The sequence below is a fragment of the Diorhabda sublineata genome, chromosome 8, assembly GCF_026230105.1.
Source record: "Diorhabda sublineata isolate icDioSubl1.1 chromosome 8, icDioSubl1.1, whole genome shotgun sequence".
Classification (NCBI taxonomy): Eukaryota; Metazoa; Arthropoda; class Insecta; order Coleoptera; family Chrysomelidae; genus Diorhabda; species Diorhabda sublineata.
The window spans coordinates 28,605,837-28,628,483 of NC_079481.1; the positions used below are offsets into that span (position 1 = coordinate 28,605,837).

Below are 22,647 nucleotides of genomic sequence, written 5' to 3' on the forward strand. Positions count from 1 at the left end.
TAAGAACATATTAATCATGATATTTTTTGCATAAAATGTAAAATTTGTCAATAAATATTTGGGAATTCATAATGTTGTGCCGCTTTTATTAATTAAGACATAGATTTCAATCTAAATGTTGTGACTGAAAAATATACTTTTTTCTATTATTTTCTACGCCCTTTCAAAATCAGCTTTCATCACTCACTAATGACTTCATCGAATTTTCAATTAAACCAAAAAATAAAATGCTTTGTCTTTAAATAATCTACTTCTAATTTTAACGCTGCTTTAGCAAAGAAAAAGTTGTTTAATTGGGAATCCGATGATCTGTGAGCCGAAAATAGGTTTGTCAAGGAAGATCATTGATATAAATGGATAAAAATTATCTCAACTAATGATTCTCGATTAGACTCCTTGTAATATCTTGATAAACAACTGCAAAAAATCGACTTATTCACGCTATTACAGTATTATTTTCTATCTGGTATACACGAAAGTGCTCTGCATACTCTTTCGATGACGTACGTTATAATCCTAAAACTGCCTAAAACAGTGTAGCGTGAGGTAACTAGGGAAGTTCGTTGCTTTCTGTCCAGCACAGTGGGCTAGGTCCCTCAGAAACAGCTTTTCTCTTTCGCGATTTTTGAACTGAATAACAATATACCATAATAGAGTTTTGATAGATATTTATACGAAGGGAAGATTTAAAAACCAAGAGTAGAGGTCATAACTAAGTATTATTATAGAAAAAACTGTTGTAAGTAAAAAAAAACAAGTAAACAAGGTTACATCTTTTTGTAAACAAAAACCGAAAGTTATTTTTTTATGAAGTACTCAAAACAATCATCTAAAACTAAATCTAATATCACAAAAAACGTAAAAATGGAATACTAGCAGGTTTTTTTCCGAACGAGATCTATGTTGCATTTAATTAGTCCAGACAAACTTGCATTCTACAGGCTCAATTTGGTCGAAACATTCCATCTCACAGTTACAATTATCGCCAAAGTTTTGCTTGGTACAACACCCTCAACTCTTTTTCCTTTTGGTATTGTCTTTTTCCATAACGAATTACGTGAAATTTGTTAATTTCCCCGATGCGGTGTAGCACTGGCTTCTAAATTGAGGTTATGTTCTGAATTTTCAAGTAAATAATCAGTCAACTGTACATGTTGTAAAAGATATACGCTTACCAGCTCAATGTAAGTTCCAGTTCTGTCTTATTCTAGTTTGCAAATTATATTTTTCTAATAGAGATTTGAAAAGCGAAGTGTAAACAGTTTTCGGCGCTCAACCAATGAAGCAACAAGTTGCCATATATAATATTTAGCACGATCACTCATGTTGAAGGGCCTTGATTAAAATATTATTTAAATATAATATTTGTCATGTTGTTTTATATTTACAATTTTTACGGTAAATTTCATTATTCGTTCCATCGTTTTATAAGGCATGAATATTTCGAAATTTTGCAAATGTCATTTCCTCCTATGCAGAATGTGAAGTAACGATGTTGAAATTTGATTTGCAATAATTATAAAAGAATAGAAGCTCCCCTCGTATTTTTGTACCTTTCATCATTGAATGACTAATACAAATGATTATTGGTCTAAATAATAACGTGACGCCTGGCCTAAAATATCGAGAGAGAGAGTTTTAACCATGACGACGCCGTGACGTTGAAAATCGCGAGGGCGGCCCAACGTGGGCTCAAGAAAATCCTACAGCCGACTCACATGTATGTCCGTCGCGAGGATTTCATTCATGTTTTGAACTCAACCGTCACAGTTCATGCCTAGGACGAACTCTCTAACGCGCGAGGTCAGCTGATTAGTTAATATATTTTTTTACCGAACAAAAGTCGCGAGTGGTGGTGGTGGAGTCCGAACCGCATCCCTTAAGACGCAAAAAGAAAGAGAGAGTGTCTCCGATTGCCGGGAGTAAGCGTGAACGTTTCGAAAGTTTTCAAGGACATAACCTAAAAGTTCGTTTATAGTGAAAAGTTCATTAAGTGGTGTGAAGTTGTGTGAAGGAACAACTCAAAAGGGAGTACGGACATGAAGTTTGCTGTAGTTTTAGGGGATATGTGTAAAGAAACGGTATGAAATAATATCGACGTAAATAATTTGTACTCGATGTTTTTTTTGATGTGTGAGTGTTAAGGTTAGTGTCAATTTTATTTTTGTAATGAATATTTCTATTTTAAATTAAAATAATCAATTATTAAATACTTTTATCGAAGTATATTACAGAAATCCAGCACGAAATAAATGACGTTAAACGTTTTTAAGGGAATAGTTCGATTTCCGTGGCGCAGCGGTTTAAAAGATTAAAGGATTTCGCTTAATTAGACCAAAATAAGTCGAAAATGAAGAATGAAATTTTTTGGTATCTCATTTCGTTTTCGAGATATCGATACTTAAAGTTATAATCAAACGTCAGTTCAAATTTCGCTTTATTGAACAGATGGCGTTAAATTTCAAATGAATATTTTATCATTTCAAATTCCAAATGAATCTTCTAATTCAATAAACAAAAGATTTTTTATATAATTCTTATATTATTTACCTCGATATTCCAAAATTATATTGAAAAAACAGATTTTTGATAACTTTCAACACTCTGTGATCAATATAACTTAACATACGATAAATAAATGAATAATTTGATGTTTTTTATAAAGAATTGTCGATTGTTTTTCATTGTTTATAAAATAAAAAGAAATATATAATGACAGTTTGAAGATTTCTTTCGAGCAAAAAGTACGTTCTGAATGCTTTAAAAAGTTATTTATTTTCGTTTATTTTATAATTGAAAAGCCAGACTACTGTAGTATTCCACAATTATCCTGAAGAAGTTCGGGCGAGAGGGCGAAGCCCCCTATAAGAAAAAATAATAATAATAAAACTAAAATAATCCTCACGCGAAGAAAAATTTTGTTTAGACAATTTTGGCTGTAAAAAATTCACGATTTTTATACTTTTTACACTCAAAGTGCACCACGAGAAGGTTAGGTTAGGTTAGGTTAGATTAGGTTAGGTTAGGTTAGGTTAATATATAAAAATATTAAATAAAAATAAATTTTTCCAACATCAAGTATCGATATCTCAAAAACGAAGCGAGATATCGAAAAATTTTATTCCTGATTTTCGACTTATTTTGGATCGATTTACAAAATAGCGCCACGGAAATCATACTCGTGCCCGTTTTTAAAGTAGATATTGAGAATACTAGTTTTTCCATTTCCAATTTCAGAGGCTTAAAAAATCAAACCAGATATAATTGATTTGATTGAATTATTAAAATATTTTAAATGACTACAAGTAAATATTATCCCACAACTTTTAGAAGTTTTATACCAGTAGAAACCTCAGTGATATCAGGAGATGTCAAAGTCAAAATTCGAATAAGAAGAAAAAGAAAAATTTTCGAAAAATTGTTTGCAATTGTAAATAACTATAAACCGAACACACAAACAACTAAATAAATACAAAAATAAAATGAAATCTAATTGTAATGTATAAGCACGAAAAACACAATAAATAACGATAAAATTTTCTGTCTTCAAATACTTGCGAAATGCGGATAAAGATTTGATTTCAATTGGCCAATGATTGTGCACTTTTCTCATATTGCACACTATTGAATCTTTAACTAATTCTGAACGTGGAGTAATTGATGTGCAATGACTAGTTCCAGCAATGATTCTTGCTGTTCAGTCTGAGTAAACAATTCTTTTTTGTAGTTTGAAGATTCCGCCAGATTGAGCACCCGATATATCGAAGATGCGACTCAAAAAAGGCGTAACAAATTGTTATAGAGGTTGATAAGTTCAATTCCTCGGGAAATGATCAGGGTATAAGATAATTTTGCATATAAAGCTTTGATATGTAGCCCCCATTCCAAATAATTGTCTTTTTAAGGCAATTTGGACAAGTGCCACTTTTGATACAAGCTCATCTGTACCAGTCAAGGATTTATGGGCATAAAAAAGAAACTGTCTTAATTCAGATTGGCTTCAGGTAGATATGAAAGCAGATCGTGAGTTTTAACCTAAACGGACAAAGTTATAGATCATAATTAGCGACAAAAATGATCTTGTTTTTTTTTCTAAGAATCATCATCCTTAAGATATCATCAATCAAAAAGTTAGAGGAGCTTCATTATTGTTGAGCTCACCAGAATGATGAACAAATAAACTTTATTTAAAAGTTAAACTTTACCGGGCACATAATTATTATCCTTGTTAAAGCCTTGAGGAACCTTGGTTTCGTAAGTAGTTCACCGAAGTTAAAATCATATCTGTACTACATCGCCTAAATACTTTGACCTATTGACCTATTGTATACTTGTTATTTCGAAATTATAGTACCCATTAAAAAGTATTGATATAGATTTAGCTTCGGTAAACTGCTAATAGTTCCTCAGTACGATCCCAAATGCTACACCATTTAGAATTTAGAGCAGCCGTGGCAGCAAAATAAAATATGTGAAACTGGGAAAGATGACACAGCGAACTGCACAGCTTTAGCTTAATTATTTTTATACTATACATCTGCCTTTTGAAAATCGTCACGTGAAATATTAAAGTTGTCAAAAACTCTATTTTAAAATCATTAGGTTAGATCTAGAAAAACGGATTAACCTAAACAATAACAAAGAAAATCAGTGGTTAGATAAGGGATAATCACCAGAACACGTCGGTGATTCAAGCGGAAAGTCTTGTTATATATCTGGAGGAATTATTAAAGTTTAGTGCATTTCGAAATCATTTCAGAAAGTCGAGCCATTAATGAAGAGGTATATAGTAGCTAGCTGATACGAATACACGTTTTATGAAATAAATATCCAGATTTATTTAATCGGAAGCGGAATCTCTTACAACAAGACAATACTCAACCACATACTACGGAATAATATGGAAGAACTTGGTGGTATTAAAATACTATCACATCCAGCTTTTAGTACGGATCTTGCACCGATAGATTACTACTTAGAGTTGACGATTTATTACCCGTTGATATTTCGCTCGACCAATACACTACGTTCAACCGCTTCAAACACTAAAGATTTCCGTCGAATATTTTGAATGTATACGTGGAGTATACAATTACTTCGCCACGTTTAATTTTGAAAATATATTTTTTTTCCTACTAATATCTACTTAGTCACGTCATACTGGATATAGAGAATTGATATTGATTTTTGACTTCGAATATCTTTAATTAATACGATTAATGTAAGAAAACTTAACATACAAATTGAAGCTATCCCAATATAGAATATCCAAAGTATCCTTTTCCTCCTAAGAATCTATCACTCTCAACCGTTGTGTTTGTTTATAGAAAATTCACCTCGAAACATTCATTTTTTTACGTCAACTACCACACACAATATCTGCTCTTCCATATGTCAAAAATACGTATGTTAAAACGTTTTTGTTCATCCTAATGAAAATAAAAGAAAACACCTACATTTACAAAAAAAAAAAACATTTTTATGTCTGCGAGTTATAGTTAAGCTCGAATGCTTGACATCTTCGACAACTGACAGCTGACACATAAATTGACAATTATTTGCTATAAAATGTTCTATAGAAGAAAACATAATTCGTAAAAATGAAAAGAGGTTAAAGAGGTTATGGTGTATAAGTAATTAAGACTACTTATTTAAAAAGGACCAAAATCTAAATAGTATATTACATAACCAGTTTGGGAAGTGATACATAGTTACTGTTTTTAAACGTAACGAGTATAAAATACACTTTTCAACGAGTAGTATACATCATTTTTCCTACGACCACGTAAAAAATTATTTAAATAGGAAATTCAATTAAACAAGTATTGAAAAGTATATAAATACGTGTGCTGAAAAGTAGTAACATACGAATAACATGTATGATTGGTTATTTTTTAGTATATGTGCGAAATAAGCTACTTTTTTTAGGTAAAAATGAGAAGTGGTCGTAGGAAAAAGTATATTCCAAATTTTTCCCTTCTAGAAATCGATGTTATCCAAGTACAGTCTAGACGGAATTGTAAATGAGAAAACCAGTAATTATGGATAATAAATTCTCTGAATGTACACTAGATTTTAGTTGGGCTACTCCTCAAAGTCTTGAATATTATAAACATTATAAAATGTAAATACGTAAACCCTTGGGGAGTAACTAATAATTTAATGGATCTGTAACGAAGAACACGAAGTTATTTTATGTAAGAATCTATGCAAAAAAATCTTTGTTCTCATTTCTGTTACTGGCAGTGGAAAATAAAATCATCAGATAATGTAGAAAAGCGAATCCAAAGCTTAATACCTTCAAGAAATGTTCTACGGATGTTATGAAATGTTCCACTTTCCCGATAAAAAAACGAAGCTACTTTCCAAAATTGTTCACGTATAACTGTTAACTACAATTTCAACTATAATATACAATATAAAATATGTATTAGGCATTATAGTTCTAAACCTCGTTTTAAAAACAGAAAAACTACGCATCTTTAGGTTCTTTGATAAATTTTCGACCTATCACAAAACTATTTTTCCATAATTATGCTTCAAAATAGTCTACTTCCAAATAATTCCTCTCTTGTAAGTAAAAATTTAGATTAGGAGACGGAGAAAAGTCCCGGGGGCCTAACTACGATCGGTCGTCAATCAATTCGTAAATTATAAATCAGTTTATGTGGTTTCCCCCTTCACCTTATCAAACGTAGTTTTAACTTTTTGAAAATAGCTGATGAACGCAATCCCATGACTATCCCAAAAATCATATTTACCACCGCTGAAACCGTTTTTCGGAGCAGGTTCCCCATTTGCAATCTACTGTTGGTCGATAAATAAACTTTCTGGCCTCAATCTGTGGATCGTCCAGTACTAACCTAACCAAAGTAACTGACATTTTCGTAAGAATATCTCAACGCATGCGTTAATATATTTTTCAGATAACCTACGTTGATTTACGGCTCGTGCTAACAAACTTCCACGCTCGAGACAAATATGTAATTTCTCTCAATAACAAAATTTAGTTCGTTAGCCCACAACTTATCAAAAAAAAAACTATAATAAAGTTCCATCGATCATTTATCGATTATTTTATCGAATTAAACACGGATTTTTTCTTGTTAAAAAAATCGATTGAATCGATTCATAATTTCGAAAATATACTTGAATATAAGTTCTCATTTCGCAACTTTGAAGGCCCACAACTCAGAAACAAGAGGTCGTATGAAAAATGAGGAACATCCTGTATAATGAACCATCCATTTATGAGACACTTCTTCACTTTATAAATTTAATTTTAACGATTTTGTGGAAGCAATTTGAATTCTAGTTATGATAAACAAATATTTTCATTCTAGGTGTTTAGAGTAGACGGAAAAGTGCAATCCATAACAACAAATTTCTCGAGGCATGGCAAACGATCGTTTCGTTTGCCTAGTACTTCGTCAAAATGTTAACCCTAACGATGCGAAGGGAAGATAGAACTAAAGTGCCAGTGACGTCACCAAGCGAAGAATTTGTGGATATATTACAAGTACAACAATTACTTTTAAATGAAACTCGTCGCGAACAACAACAACAACAAGCCGCAAGTCAGGCTTCAACGTCACAACCGTCCACGTCTCAAGCTTCGATGCTGGTACAACAACAACAACAACAACACGGTAGGATCGGGGAACTACATTCTGGATATTATTATGGAACGTACCAACCTACTACAGGACCTTCTACGTCGTCGTCGACAAGTGTAGATGAATTGGTGGCGATGTGGTTCTCAGGATCACAAGGCAGCGGTAAGTAAATAGTAGGATTTGATTGAATGATATCTGAATCAACGGAAATATGAAATCGATTCCAAGGAAATTAAATATGTACTCTAGCAACTTGAAATCAAATGACCTTCCTATATATATTAAAAATATTCACGAGACTTGCAGACTAGAAGAATCCAGACTGTCACAAATTACTGTGACAGCTACTCTGAATTGCATTTGAATTATTTTCCTATCTCATTTAATGTTATTATTCTTTTTTGAGAAGTCCAAAGTTCAAAGTTTACAAAATTCTTGAAATTACAATTGTCGCCATTTCATTTCGCTTGTTCGCTTAGGCGTGAACATATCAAAAAGTGTTTATCGCCTGCCAACTTAACTAAATTAAAAATTAACATCAACACGATTACCAACTTTGACTCTATATAAAACAAAATAGTTTGAGGTAAGGTCGGATCAGCTGTCAATTATTTAATTCTAAGCCAGATGCCAGATTATCGTGAGGTATATGACTATTTGATATCTTTCTATCTTGTATTTGGTCATATGTTATTCCCTTCTTTCACATGTTCAATCCATGTTTTTCTTAAGTCCAACTCATCTCAATTATACTTCACATGTTTTATCTCTAATAGGCTTGTTTCCACTAAGAATAAATGGTTTTGAGTTCCTATTGATTAACCATGATAATTAGTGAATGAAAAAACAACTTTTCTACAAAAATAATAGAAGATTAATAATATTTTTGGAAATTAATCATGTGACATTGAACGTCAATCAGAAAAGCGTGACGTCACACCTCGCGAAACACTAAGTTTGTAGCTGTCATTTTCGTATAGGTTATTTCGAGTTTTCAGCAATTATTGTTAAATTAATAAAGTTCGTTTTTGGTTTAATCTTTAAAGACAGGTGTAATTTTCCATGGAATCAGGATTTAACTAAGCAAACTGCAATAATTTGCCCAAAATTCATGCTGTTAAGCTTGACAAATTTTTTGCAATGAACACCTACTTTTGTTCATCGAAAGTCCGCGGTGTTATTATGTGAAAAACAAACAAAGTCTCATTTAATTAGCAGTTACTAGTCAGAGAGTCGCATTTACCCACTGTGGAATGAAAATTCTCAACTGATTTTGAGGTTAGGGTAATCAAAGTTTAAATAACTTCAACTTAATTAAGTCCTAACATTTTATATGGTATATGTGGTATATTATGGTAGATTTTGTACATTTATAAATAGATACATCAATTTTTGTTTAATACTTACATCAAAATAATCTTCATAGAAACACTTTCTTCGTATTTCTTTATTGTTTGGACCGTATATGAATAATTTGTCGTTTTTATCGTTGTACTTTCACATTGGGGCACTATACAGTATTTATAATAAGAGGAATTCATTATTTATTAAAAAACACGATTGACTGTCATAATCCAGTGGTTCCCAAACTGTGCGCCGCGAGCTAGTGCCAGGGACGCCGCCGTTGTCTACAAGCGCCGTGAACGTTGACCGGCGGCCTGTATTTCGGGTTGCTCTACCAAAATTTACTCCTAGGTATAATGAACTTATGAAAGACAAACAAGCGCAAACAAAAAATTATGGACTTTGTTCATTTCTGTATAATCTTTTTCAAGTTAGCACTTCATTTATATTTTAGATTTTTTTAGAAAATTAATTCTGTTTTCCTAATGTTTATTTCAAATTTAATTTTTATCAGTGAATCGTGTATTATTACAAATCTTGTAAATTAGTTAAATGACCTCTGTAAGAACAAGGTAAACTTTGTCAGAAACTGACGAATCTGTGAGAAATGTTAGAAATCTTGAATTGTGTGTTGTTATAAAAGTAGCAACAATTTTTTTTAATATGTTTGCTATGTAATAATATATTAACAATTAACTGTGAGGTAAATTAAAATTGTAATGTAATGCAATGCAGAATGGGTAAAATATACAAGGGCCATGCCATGTTTGTACTTAAAGGGAGCCATGGGTTAAGAAAGTTTGGGAACTTCTGGTCATAAACAAACACAGCTGTTTCGCGAGGTGTGACGTCATTCAAGACGCCATGACAGTCTTGACCTTTTTCGCGGTAAATTTCAAATTCATTTCTAAAAGCTCAAAATACTAACGTGAAAAACCCATTTTTCTTAAAATAATATATTTTTGTGGTGAAATAGATGCTAAGCTATAGTTTTAAGCTAATTTCCAAATTTCATCAACTAGCCTATCAGTTTTATCTGTTATTTTTCTCGTTATGTGTCATTTCTCTCTGTATCTTTTTTTGTTTTAAAACTTATTTTCTTAAATAATCTCCTGGATAAAAAGCAAGACAAAAAGAAATTCATAAACGTGTTTACGAACTCTGATTTACATCTCAACCTCAGAATAAGATTCACAAAATGCTACGTATGGTCCGTGCTACGGAAGGATGTACAATGAAAGTTAACACTATAAACAAATTGGAGGCATTTGTGAGATATGGATCTACCGAGATTTCGTGGACGACAAGAAAAACCAACGAGGACGAAGGGAATGGGAAAGAACGTGAATTGCTGTGCACGATAAAACGTAGGAAAACAGCATACTGGGGATTTGTGATACGAAGATAGATAGAAGGAAAGATAGAGGGAAGAAGATTGGACAGAAAGAGGAGGCTTCACAATGTCAAAAATTAGACAATAGAATTAATTCATATGATTATGAAATAAAATGATTAATCGATTCTAGAAGAAAAAGAAGGAATCCGATACATACGGACTATCTAGTTTTGATTCAATGCCATTTTTCCATCTGTACAGCATAGTAGGCCTGAAAATTTAATTTGTTTTTTAGTACTTTTCCCAATTCTTTTATTTTGCCTCAGACTGTCATTACATTGCATATAGATGTTTAGTGTTATGTTGTAGATCAGATCTTTTTCCGATTTCATTAATCATCGGCGAATATCAACATTTATGTTGGTTCCATCCTCCAAGTATTTTTGTTGTTTAGCACTTATCTTTGTGCTGAAATCCCCGATTCTTGGTTATTCATTCATTCATTCAATGATTTATGATTCTTCCACTTCAAAAACCACATTGTGAGTCCTTGAATGTTACGTATTCTTTCCTTCATTATTCTGGTCATTATTTTTGCTTGTTAATATTATACCTCGATAGTTTTTACTTCTATATGTAGGTAATATAATTCCCAGCCTGCAATCTAGTTTTCCTGCTGCATTATCGAGTTTAGTAATTCCGTTAGTTTATTCATTTCCTTTTCAACCGTATATTTCATCTTGTATTGTCTTCTCCTGGTGCTTTTCCCATCTTTAATCTTTTAATTGCTTCTACTGCTTCTTCTTTTCTTATCCTCACGAAATCTTTATTAATATTTATTTCCATCGTCTCTGGAGTAATTTTGATTATGAAATTATTAGATTTCAGAAATCGTTCCATTTGGAATACAACGATAGCGATGAATTTTTTATTAATAAACATTTCTGGAATCGTTATCGATATTTATACCGAATACACTGTTTAGAACTACCATTAACCCAAAATTCACACTTTACTGTGACTGACTATAACCAATTTATCGTCTTCGAACGAAGGTAAACTATTAATTTGTCTCCTCTTTCAAGCATTTTCTTTCAAGATAAGTCTTTCCTCGGTTAATTATCGCCAATTCGCAAGTTACGTTATTTTTATTAGGTCACAAATTAGAGCACTCAAGGATTTAGAGCTAGTGTCGTGATATGATTTTTGTAAATTCATACCCGGTGTTATTGGTTTCTGTTATATTGGAAAACAAACTGGTTATGTAAACGGTTTGTTCTTGTGAAAACTAAATCGAATAATAATAATATGACAGTGACAGAATGATTGATACAACAGTTTCATAATGTTGGAGCTACTTATCTCGTACTTGGTAAAATACAAGACAACAATTGACTCAATCAATCAAGCTGGAACCAAAGGTTTGTTCAGTTTATGGAAAATCAAAACACGGTGGCAAGTGTTGCAGATCCCAGTCTTTTCGTCAAGAACTACATCAGTGGCCGATTACTGATAGTTGCCATCTATGTTGATGATGGGATTCTAGTTGGTGATAGACCTGAGATAGACCAGTTTTGTCAAAATGGAGAACTGAATTCAGGATCACAATTGGCTCTTTGGATACGTTTCTTGGAATGCAAATATACGTCTAAACTGATGGTTCCATATTCCAAGAAGCTTACACCAAACGCAAAGGTTCAACATGATAGATTCAAATCCTGTAAAGTAAACTCGTAACAAGAATGGATCACCATTGGAGAAGAGTGTATAGTTTCAGAGGTGCTGGATCGTCCAAAGGATTCCGACTGGGAAGCCGTAAATAAGATCTTTAAATACATGAAGGAGACTTCACATTATGGTCTGTTGTACTGTGGAGGTATAGCCTTGGAGCTAAAGTGCTTCACTGATGCCAACGATCCTGAGACCCGACGGTCAAGATATGGATTTGTTAATACTTATGTTGAAGCTACTGTTACATGAATGAGTCTCGTAAGCAACCAATCGTGGCATTGAGCACAACTGAAGCTGAATATGTTGCCGCAAGTGAAGGAGCGAAGAAAGTCGTGTGGCTGAGTAGGTTGCTGAAGGAAATAACAAACCTAACGTTACTTGTTACAATATGAGTATTATAAGAATAATCTGGAACCCAGAGTTTCATCGTTGGACTAAGCGCATAGATATGCGCTTCCATTTCATACGGGAAAAAGTCATGAATAAGCAAATCAAGCTGGAACACGTTTCAAGTCATCATCAACAATCTATTGGAGTCTTGTGTTTGGGGGAAGGTGTTGGAGCGTACTTGGTCAAACACAAGACAACAACAATTGACGTTTTGATTTCTTTTATTTATTTTTTGAACATTGATTACATATGAGTAGTCGTTTTTCAATTACATTGTCCTTTTTGATTTGATTTTAACGCAAACTATTAACAAAAAACTGTAGAAAATGAATAAAATAAAACACTTGAATTTATCTCATGAAAAAAACTTTGGTCTAATTTCTTATCACGTACCAAGAATAATCTACTTCATCCTGTGTCGAGTTATACAAATTAACCGGATGCTGAATAAAAAAAAATCAAAGTATATGATTTATTTGAAAAAATATCCACATACAATTCAACTTATCGCAAATCATTCCACTTACGGTACGAAATGGAAATAAATAAAGTTTAATGTACATAAAATCGATTATTGTACGAGATATTTCCACTAAGATAATCTTTAAAGAAATATTTCTTTTCTTAATTTCTACGGGACAATAATCAAAAAATCACAGAAGACGCTGTTAAGGAAACAGATACACTAACACATATCCATGGTTTCGTCGAGAAGTTGAAGAAAATAAAAACAAAAACGAGAAGTGTAGAATATAACAAACCAGCAAACAAACCAAACCCATACAAATCATTAGCGGTATCAGACATTGAGATTCGCTTAGTCCCGTCTTATTCATCATAATAATGGATGAAATCATAAAAAATGTACGGCTGGGCTAATGTAATGAAGATGATCTTCAAAGGTTATTAAAGATCTTTAATCTCACAGGAAACCAGTACAATAATATGACTATCTCGACTGAAAAAATGATATAAGCACGAGCCCATTAGAACTAGAAGGTCAAATAATTCAAAAGAGAATGGAATACAATTGACACAACCGGTTATGGAGACGTAGAAGACGAGGATAAGTAGATAAACCAAAAGAAGTCGCGGGGCGTCTTCAGAACGTAGTATGACGGATGAAACACCTCGGACTCATAATGACCCGTACATCAGAAACAAGACCACAAACATCAAAAACGAAATCTCGGGAAAAACAGTATTAGACCGAGAAAGAAGCGAAAACATTAAAATAGCAAGAGATAAATCTCCAATTGGAACATGGAGAAGAAGTTGATCACGAAAGAGGTAGAGTGACAATTTAGAGCCAAGATGAAGAAAGATATCGAAGAAAAAACGAGCTTTAGATCTATTATGGAAGAAACAAGAAGAACCTTTTGAAAATTTGGTATTGGGAACATGCATTATATGCCACTTTCAATAGTACAAACCATCGATTCAATTATAAATAACATCAAAAAATGAATCGATGAAATTTTTAGATATTTCCTAAACATATTCATTTCTTTTTTAGACATTTAGAATTATTTTCATAAACTCTGTTATAAAGTTGAGACGAGTTTACAGTGCTATTTACATTGTTGACAGATTTTTATGTGGGGTATTTCCAGAAAAACTATCAAAACTTCGATATGCACATACCATTATAATATCTACGAGGTCTAGCGAATAAATAACGAGGTATAAGCGCTTTAGTGATGAGGGCCGATAGAGCAAATCAAAATTCAAGGCAATGTTGATCGTTTTTTTTTGACATTAACAGTATCGTGATGCCTGAATGGGTTCCAAAGGATCAGACTATCAACCAGACTTACTATTTGTTAGTTTTGGCTACACTGCGAGAACGAGTTCATAAAAAACGGCTAGATTTTGCACCAGGACAACGGACCTGCCCACAACGCGCTATCTGTGATGCAGTATTTAGCCAGTTAGCGCACTCTAGTGCTCCAACGTCCGCCGTATTCACCAGATTTGGCACCGTGCAACTTTTTTTTGTTTTCGAAGATAAAATCTGCTTTGAAAGGGACTCGATTTGAGTCGATGGAAGTGTTAAAGCAAAAAACGGCAGAGCTCCTTAATGCACTCACCAAAAAAGACTTCCAGGCACTGCTTCGATAAGTGGAATAAACGTGGAATAACTAGGGTGTAATTTAAATGGCTGAAATGAATTTATTGATCAACCTTTGGTCCGTTTTGGTAAACAAAGTGTTAGATAACATGAAATTATAACTCGGAACGGACTTTATTAAATCAAAATACCTACACGTTTATTTGTACGCGTTTTATGAATGGAAAATGACCGTCACAAAAATAAAACTACTGCCTACATTTTGACATTATTACAAGGTTGATTCACCTCTTTTTCATTATCAAAATCCGAGAGGTAAATAAGTTAAATTGAAATATTTATGAATGATATTACAAACCATATACTTTGATAATTGTGGGCGTACGAAATCGCAAAATTGTACGTGAATACGTGCCCTATCAACAAACTATCACTTCAATAAGAAAGTCGACAAAATTTTCGAATGAACTGACACGTGATCGTAGGAAATATCATCCGGGAAACAATAGAACTGGAATTAAGTGACAAAACAATAAATGGCAACAGTTGGAAAATGTATATTATCCATACTTAATCGGTGCACAAAATGAACGCGAACATGACATTTGTTAAACATAACCTTAAAGGTGCATCTATATAAAGAAATTTGAACAGTGATGAACGATTTTCAATTATTTATAATATAAACTTACTTCACTGTATGGAATATGCGACATTTGACAAGACATTGGTGGGTGAGACCCCTTAATTTGATTACAAATATCTGCAGTTACTAATACAACATATTTTAAATAGAACGAATTCTATGATCAACTTTTGAACTTATCGAGACTTAACAAAACATTTAATAAGAAAACCTGATTGTATATTCAACCTAATTTTAGTTTTCTGATATCCATCCGACTGTTTGTTATATGAATACTCATGAGTACAAATTCTATGAATCATAGAAATCAATGTTCGAGGTATTTGCAACTACAAACTACACTAGACAAGTGAGGTTATATTTTTGACATTCAGCGCGCTCTTTGTGTGCGTTATCACAGTTTCTCGACAAGTTGAACTATTTTTGACATTTATGAACGTCTAGAGCCCGCGTTCATTCTGTGTAACGCATTACTGGGTAATATTGAAATAGTTTAACATAAATTTTATCTTCCATTAAAGTCTTAAATTAGCGATTCATTCCTGTCAACCCTTTCATTCGAAATTCCCTTACACGTCATGCGGAATAGGCATCATTAATTCGTCGGGGTGTACGAAATAAACCTGTAAGTGACGTATAGAAAAATAAGCGTGGGTAAGTTGTTGTGTGTAGGTTATGCTTCTAAATAAGATATATAAATATAAGATTATTATGTAAGTACCATATTCCAAAAAGGTGATATTAAGAATAGGTTATAATTATCGTTTGACAGGATTGGATTGAGGGGCAGGTTCACCATATAAGATGAAAATATTTCAATAAAATAGAGAAATAAGATCAATTTTGAAAACAATTCCGCAATAGTCAACGACGTAATATTGAAACTAATATTATTTTTCAAAATTAAATGTAAAATTGATTAAATTAAGAATAAGGGACAGAAAAGCTATTAACTATAACTCTTTTTTTATGTTTAATGGTCACAATAATAGTTTTAGACATAAATTGAAATGAAAAACTGTTTTCGTTTCATTTTATCAAAGTGCCAACCACTTTTTCATATTTGGTAGATAATAAATGAATTATACTAGTTATAAAAGCTGCTGTAAAGCATAACAACTCTATAAACACCTCAATTGATTTCTCAAACTATATTTTATAATCCCGAAAATAATTAATATAATAGTAATATGTACAAATGGGATTGTTGTGGGATTGCAGCAATAAAACACCAAAGTTTACTATTTTTAATATATAATATAAGCTTTCAAATCTACAATTGCGGTATAATCAATTTTTTATGAAATATTCACTCCATTTTAATGCAAGAAAAAACTTTATAATGAAAATAAATTTTGAGATTGTTGATTTTGGTTGCTCAGTCTCACCAGAAACATGTTCATAAACTAGTGGGTAAAAAGAAAATACCTATCCTGACAAAATTATAAAAAACATTATGAAAATACAGATTAAAGGATATAACAATCAATTAATAAACATTTGATTTGATTTGATTTTTTGGTTACCATATCTACGAGAATTTTCTAAACAACTGAAAAATTATTTTGATTAATGCTAATGTTAGAATAAGTCATAAAGGACAAACATATCAACAAAATATTTCACTGAACTGAAATTTATATGAAGATTCTTGTAATAAGCGTGATACGAATTCTGTTTATATAGGACAGACATCACGATATTTGGGAGATAGATTTAAAAGGCATAAATACTATAAAAAGAGAAAACTGCATTAACAAACATTAATATGCATTTATTTGTGTGATACGAATTCTGCTTATATAGGACAGACATCACGATATTTGGGAGATAGATTTAAAAGGCATAAATACTATAAAAAGAGAAAACTGCATTAACAAACATTAATATGCATTTAATTGTGTGATACGAATTCTGTTTATATAGGACAGACATCACGATATTTGGGAGATAGATTTAAAAGGCATAAATACTATAAAAAGAGAAAACTGCATTAACAAACATTAATATGCATTTATTTGTGTGATACGAATTCTGCTTATATAGGACAGACATCACGATATTTGGGAGATAGATTTAAAAGGCATAAATACTATAAAAAGAGAAAACTGCATTAACAAACATTAATATGCATTTAATTGTGTGATACGAATTCTGTTTATATAGGACAGACATCACGATATTTGGGAGATAGATTTAAAAGGCATAAATACTATAAAAAGAGAAAACTGCGTTAACAAACATTAATATGCATTTATTTGTGTGATACGAATTCTGTTTATATAGGACAGACATCACGATATTTGGGAGATAGATTTAAAAGGCATAAATACTATAAAAAGAGAAAACTGCATTAACAAACATTAATATGCATTTAATTGTGTGATACGAATTCTGTTTATATAGGACAGACATCACGATATTTGGGAGATAGATTTAAAAGGCATAAATACTATAAAAAGAGAAAACTGCGTTAACAAACATTAATATGCATTTATTTGTGTGATACGAATTCTGTTTATATAGGACAGACATCACGATATTTGGGAGATAGATTTAAAAGGCATAAATACTATAAAAAGAGAAAACTGCGTTAACAAACATTAATATGCATTTATTTGTGTGATACGAATTCTGTTTATATAGGACAGACATCACGATATTTGGGAGATAGATTTAAAAGGCATAAATACTATAAAAAGAGAAAACTGCATTAACAAACATTAATATACATTTTATTGTGTGATACGAATTCTGCTTATATAGGACAGACATCACGATATTTGGGAGATAGATTTAAAAGGCATAAATACTATAAAAAGAGAAAACTGCATTAACAAACATTAATATGCATTTATTTGTGTGATACGAATTCTGTTTATATAGGACAGACATCACGATATTTGGGAGATAGATTTAAAAGGCATAAATACTATAAAAAGAGAAAACTGCATTAACAAACATTAATATGCATTTAATTGTGTGATACGAATTCTGTTTATATAGGACAGACATCACGATATTTGGGAGATAGATTTAAAAGGCATAAATACTATAAAAAGAGAAAACTGCATTAACAAACATTAATATGCATTTAATTGTGTGATACGAATTCTGTTTATATAGGACAGACATCACGATATTTGGGAGATAGATTTAAAAGGCATAAATACTATAAAAAGAGAAAACTGCATTAACAAACATTAATATGCATTTAATTATAAAAAAAATTATGAAAATAAAAGTCTTTTCAGGAAACGACTCACCACTTATATTAATAAACTTTTCCAATGACTTCAAATTTTGGGACCAGTCATCTTTTAAAAGGCTTTAGAAATCAATGAATTTCTTTATATATCTCATCCTAGGTCCTTAAATTTTTTAGGTTACAAAATAACCAGTAGTCAAACCTTACCATGCGGCACTATAACGCTGAAAGGGGGTTCAATAATGGACAGCATTCTGTTCATTGACTTGGAGCACCATCTTGTAACTGTAACTGTATTCTCCATTAATCTCCCACTTTTACGACTTAAGATATTCTCCTAATGAACTTTCCGTCAAATTTTGATAATTGATATTTGTGTTTCAAGATTTGGATGTATGCAAAACTTGTTATGAAGTAATCTCCTAGTTCTAATTAATAATATAAAATTTATTGACGTAGTTCTAACGCGAGACGACATTTCGTGTACAAATCTAGATAATCATCATCATCATCATCAAGCCTTTGAATCCTTTGGATTATGGCAATCGCTTATAGCGCTTCAAAATCCTTTTTGTGAGGTGGATCACTCCTCGTTTTCTATTTTTGTTTTCTTTATAGTTTAATGTTTGTGTTGAATGCTTTGGTTATTACTTTCCATCCCTTTCGATTTCGGCATTATTCTTTCGACCATTTCAGTTGGTTTCTTTCTTACTATATGTCCTTGCCCAAATCTAGATAATAACAGAGTTAAATTATTCAGTTTTCTTTCATTTTATTCTCTTCTTTAAGATCTTAATTGATCAAATTTAAAAAAAAATGGAAACTCAATGGGAAAAATGTATTAAATCACAAATTTAAGCATTTAATTTATCATTTTTCTAAGCCGATTCTGTATTACTTTTATTTCGATATCTTGGATAAAGGTGATTGTGGGGGCGATTGGAAAAATCCAGGTGTTTTTTGTACTACTAATTAGTTCATTTACTATTCAAATCTGCAACAGGTACTTTAATTCTTTAACTAATACATAATTGAAAATTTCCATTTTAATCTGATCGATTCCTATAAATTCAAATTCAGTGCAGCGAGACTTTAGTACCTAAAAATATATCTGAACCTTTAGACCTTGAAGGGACAAGCTCATCACAAAATGATGCTGATTTTGAAGCTATTTCAAGATGCTTGAATGGGCTTGAAAAAACGCGTTCAAATCAACTGTGTCGCCTAAAATTTATTCTACTACATAACGAAGGGGAACCACACAACACACATTTTTTATGTCCACTCTATCGATCTTTTCTTGGAGGAAGTTGATTGCTTTCTAATGATCCTCCAAAACCAAATGTACGATGTGCCAATGTGATGTTTGTACCAAATATTAAGGATAAACTGTATCTGAAATTTAGCTCACACCCATGCTTACCCAAACTCCCAACGCCCAGTATGCAAGATGGTAGCAAACCAGCAAATCCTCGATTTAGAATCTAAATTTGAGTAAAGGAAAAGAAGTAGATTACAAAATGCTCACACAAACAGTGTTGCGAGCCCAAATCGACCCACGTGGGGACAGCTGGGGTCTGGATTGGCCTTGGGATGGGTTTAATACGCGGCGGGCCTAAAACTCCACTTCCTACATGGTCAACTGGACAGGTTTCCTGGATATGCATCAGGATTTGCGCGTCATGGAAAAGGACTACCTAGGATACGAATATAATGAATATAATTTTTTTAAGGACTCTTAAGACTTTTAAGACACATCCTAGAGGTGATAAAAATCTTTCAGCTTCTAGCTAACATAGATACTGTAAACGAATGATACGATATAAATTGAAATGTGTACGATGAATTAAATTCCGCGTTTGTTATAATTAAGATACAATTGAGTTTTGACGTAACTCATTGTTTTTTTTTTACTATTGATATAACTGACGTACCCGTGACGTCAGAGACAGAAAAGATAAAAATGCCGTAAATAAAAATAATCCCTCGAAATATGGGATTAGGAGGAAACAACGTTTTTTGTAGTGTTTAATTACTCATTAATGTCCGTAAATCAAATTTATCGCTGTAAGTGTGACGTTGAAAATAAAAGTTATCAGAAAATTTGTTAATGAAATATTCCTCTGTATATTTTATAGAAAAGTACTTTTGATAAATTAGGAAAAGTATTGGAGGGAAGTTCAGCCAACAAAATAGTAAACTGACACCTTGATTTAAGTTTTACAACAACAAACAGAAAAAAATCGCAAGAATTGAATAAAAATTATTACAATCCAATAAAAAATGCTTAATTTTCACAATGGGTGTGTCAAGTTACACACCTGAAATTTTTTTATAGTTTTTTTTAGATGGTTTCCCTCATAATTTACACACTTTTGCCATTTTTTTCGTAAAAATCTCTCTGTCTCTCTCTTTCGATAGAACAAATATATAATAGTCGCAAGACATAACAAATCTGGACTATAAGGGTGTTCCACTGTTTCCCAACCCAATTCGTTCAACGTTTCTGGCGTTGTCTTGCAGCTATATCGCACTACCGATGGGAATATCTCGTCTGTAGACAAGTTTCATCGTGTTTTTAAGAAGTTTGCTCCGGTAGGGTGCTAACCTGGTCTGGAGACTCCCTCGTCTTTTTTCCTAGCTTGGGGTCGGCAACAGAGTCTTTGAGCTACTCAATCCACCCAACAACCCTGCAGGCGGAGTTGAACTTTTAAAAAATTGTGGGAAAGCAATATTAAAATACAAAAAAGTACCTGAAGAATGGAAAGCGTTTCCATTGTAAGATCGTCTAGCGATATGGCGTTGTCTTGCAGCTATATCGCACTACCGATGGGAATATCTCGTCTGTAGACAAGTTCTATCGTGTTTTTAAGGAGTTCACTGTTCGTTTTTCAGTGAGAAAATCAACCGCCATCACTCATTTCATGTACCAGAACACGATACAAAACACCTTCCATGCTGACAGTGGAACCTTCGCTTTAACAAGCGTTCCTTCCTCTTGCTTTCTCCACTCCATAGTCGCGCGTTTACTCCCCGGAATATAGTTGTGTCCAATGTCTTCCTTGTGATGAATATCTAGTGCTATCAATTTTCTCCTTCCTCTTCATACAGCTGCAAGAGACGCTTGTGAATTTCTGCTCGAAATTCAGAAGTTTTGGCAACCATCTTGCTGGAAGTTTGAGGTAACCGTGTTCATGAATTAATTTTTAAATAGTACCTACGCTAATCCGAGGCACAACCTAGGTTCTATAAAAGGTAATGTATTTAAAGTCCTCCGGTAGGGTGCTAGCCTGGTCTGAAGACTCCCTCCTCCTTTTTCCTGGCTTGGGGTCGGCAACAGAGTCATTGAGTCAATCTACCCAACAACCCTGAAGAATGGAAAACAAGTATACCAATTCCACTGTCTAAAAAAAGGTTATAAGATGGGAAATAGAGAAATAAAAATTCTCTGCTATGCAGATGATGCTGTACTCATAACAAAAAGTGAAGACGACCTACAAAGAGTGATCCACAAGTTTAACATAGTAGCAAAGAACATGGTAATTTCCTCCCAAAAAACAAAAACACTGCTCATTGACGGTACCAGCACTGAACAGCTGATCAAGTTATGGAGATGCAGAATCAGAAGTAAAGAAACAAATACGGAAAGCCAATAGAGCAGCAGGATGCCTCTATAATACAATATGGAGAAACAAACATACAAGAAACTAAGACTAGTTATAAGACAAATAATAACATACACAGCAGAAACGCGGCCGGACACGTCCAAAACACAAAGAATGCTGGAATCAGCTGAGATGAGAATACTCCACATGTAATGTGGAGAAGATTAACGAGTGGTTATTGAATAAAAAAAAAGAATGGAAAAACCATAGAAGTGTCGGTCGACGTCGGAAAAGATGGAGCGATAATATAACTTGAACGCACAACAAAAGAAAAAAACAGGCAGTATTGCCTGTAGAAAAGATAGAAGAAGAAGAAAAACCTACACTAATGCCCAATTCTTCTTTTACAGTACTTCGTCGTACTGTTCTCTATGTTCCTTAGCTGACCAGTGCAGCCACAGTCTGTCGAAAGCACCCAAACATCGTCTAGAGAAGATATGAAATCGAGTTTCGGGTTTGTTTTGGAAACAAGTTTTTGGTTTTTGTTTTTGAAAACAAAACTAGTCGCAATCGAGTCCGTTTTGGTGGTAATCCGCCTTTAGATAACGCACAGGCTTCTTCATTACCGCGAAGTCTATATAAATTTGTAATCAAGTTTCTTTTGTTTTTCATTGAAAATGAACGTTGTACGTTTTATAAA

At 32.7% G+C, this 22,647-nt stretch overlaps 1 protein-coding gene across 1 annotated transcript in view; it reads left to right on the forward strand.

Moving 5' to 3' along the window:
* The first annotated feature begins 1,742 nt into the window (after positions 1-1,742).
* Positions 1,743-22,647, forward strand: part of LOC130447914 (early growth response protein 1-B) — a 52,576-nt gene continuing 31,671 nt past the window's right edge. The window contains exons 1-2 of the mRNA XM_056784970.1: positions 1,743-2,145; positions 7,344-7,778. Coding sequence (XP_056640948.1) covers positions 7,436-7,778 — 343 coding nt within the window. The 5' untranslated portion in view covers positions 1,743-2,145; positions 7,344-7,435. The remainder of the gene's footprint in view (positions 2,146-7,343; positions 7,779-22,647) is intronic.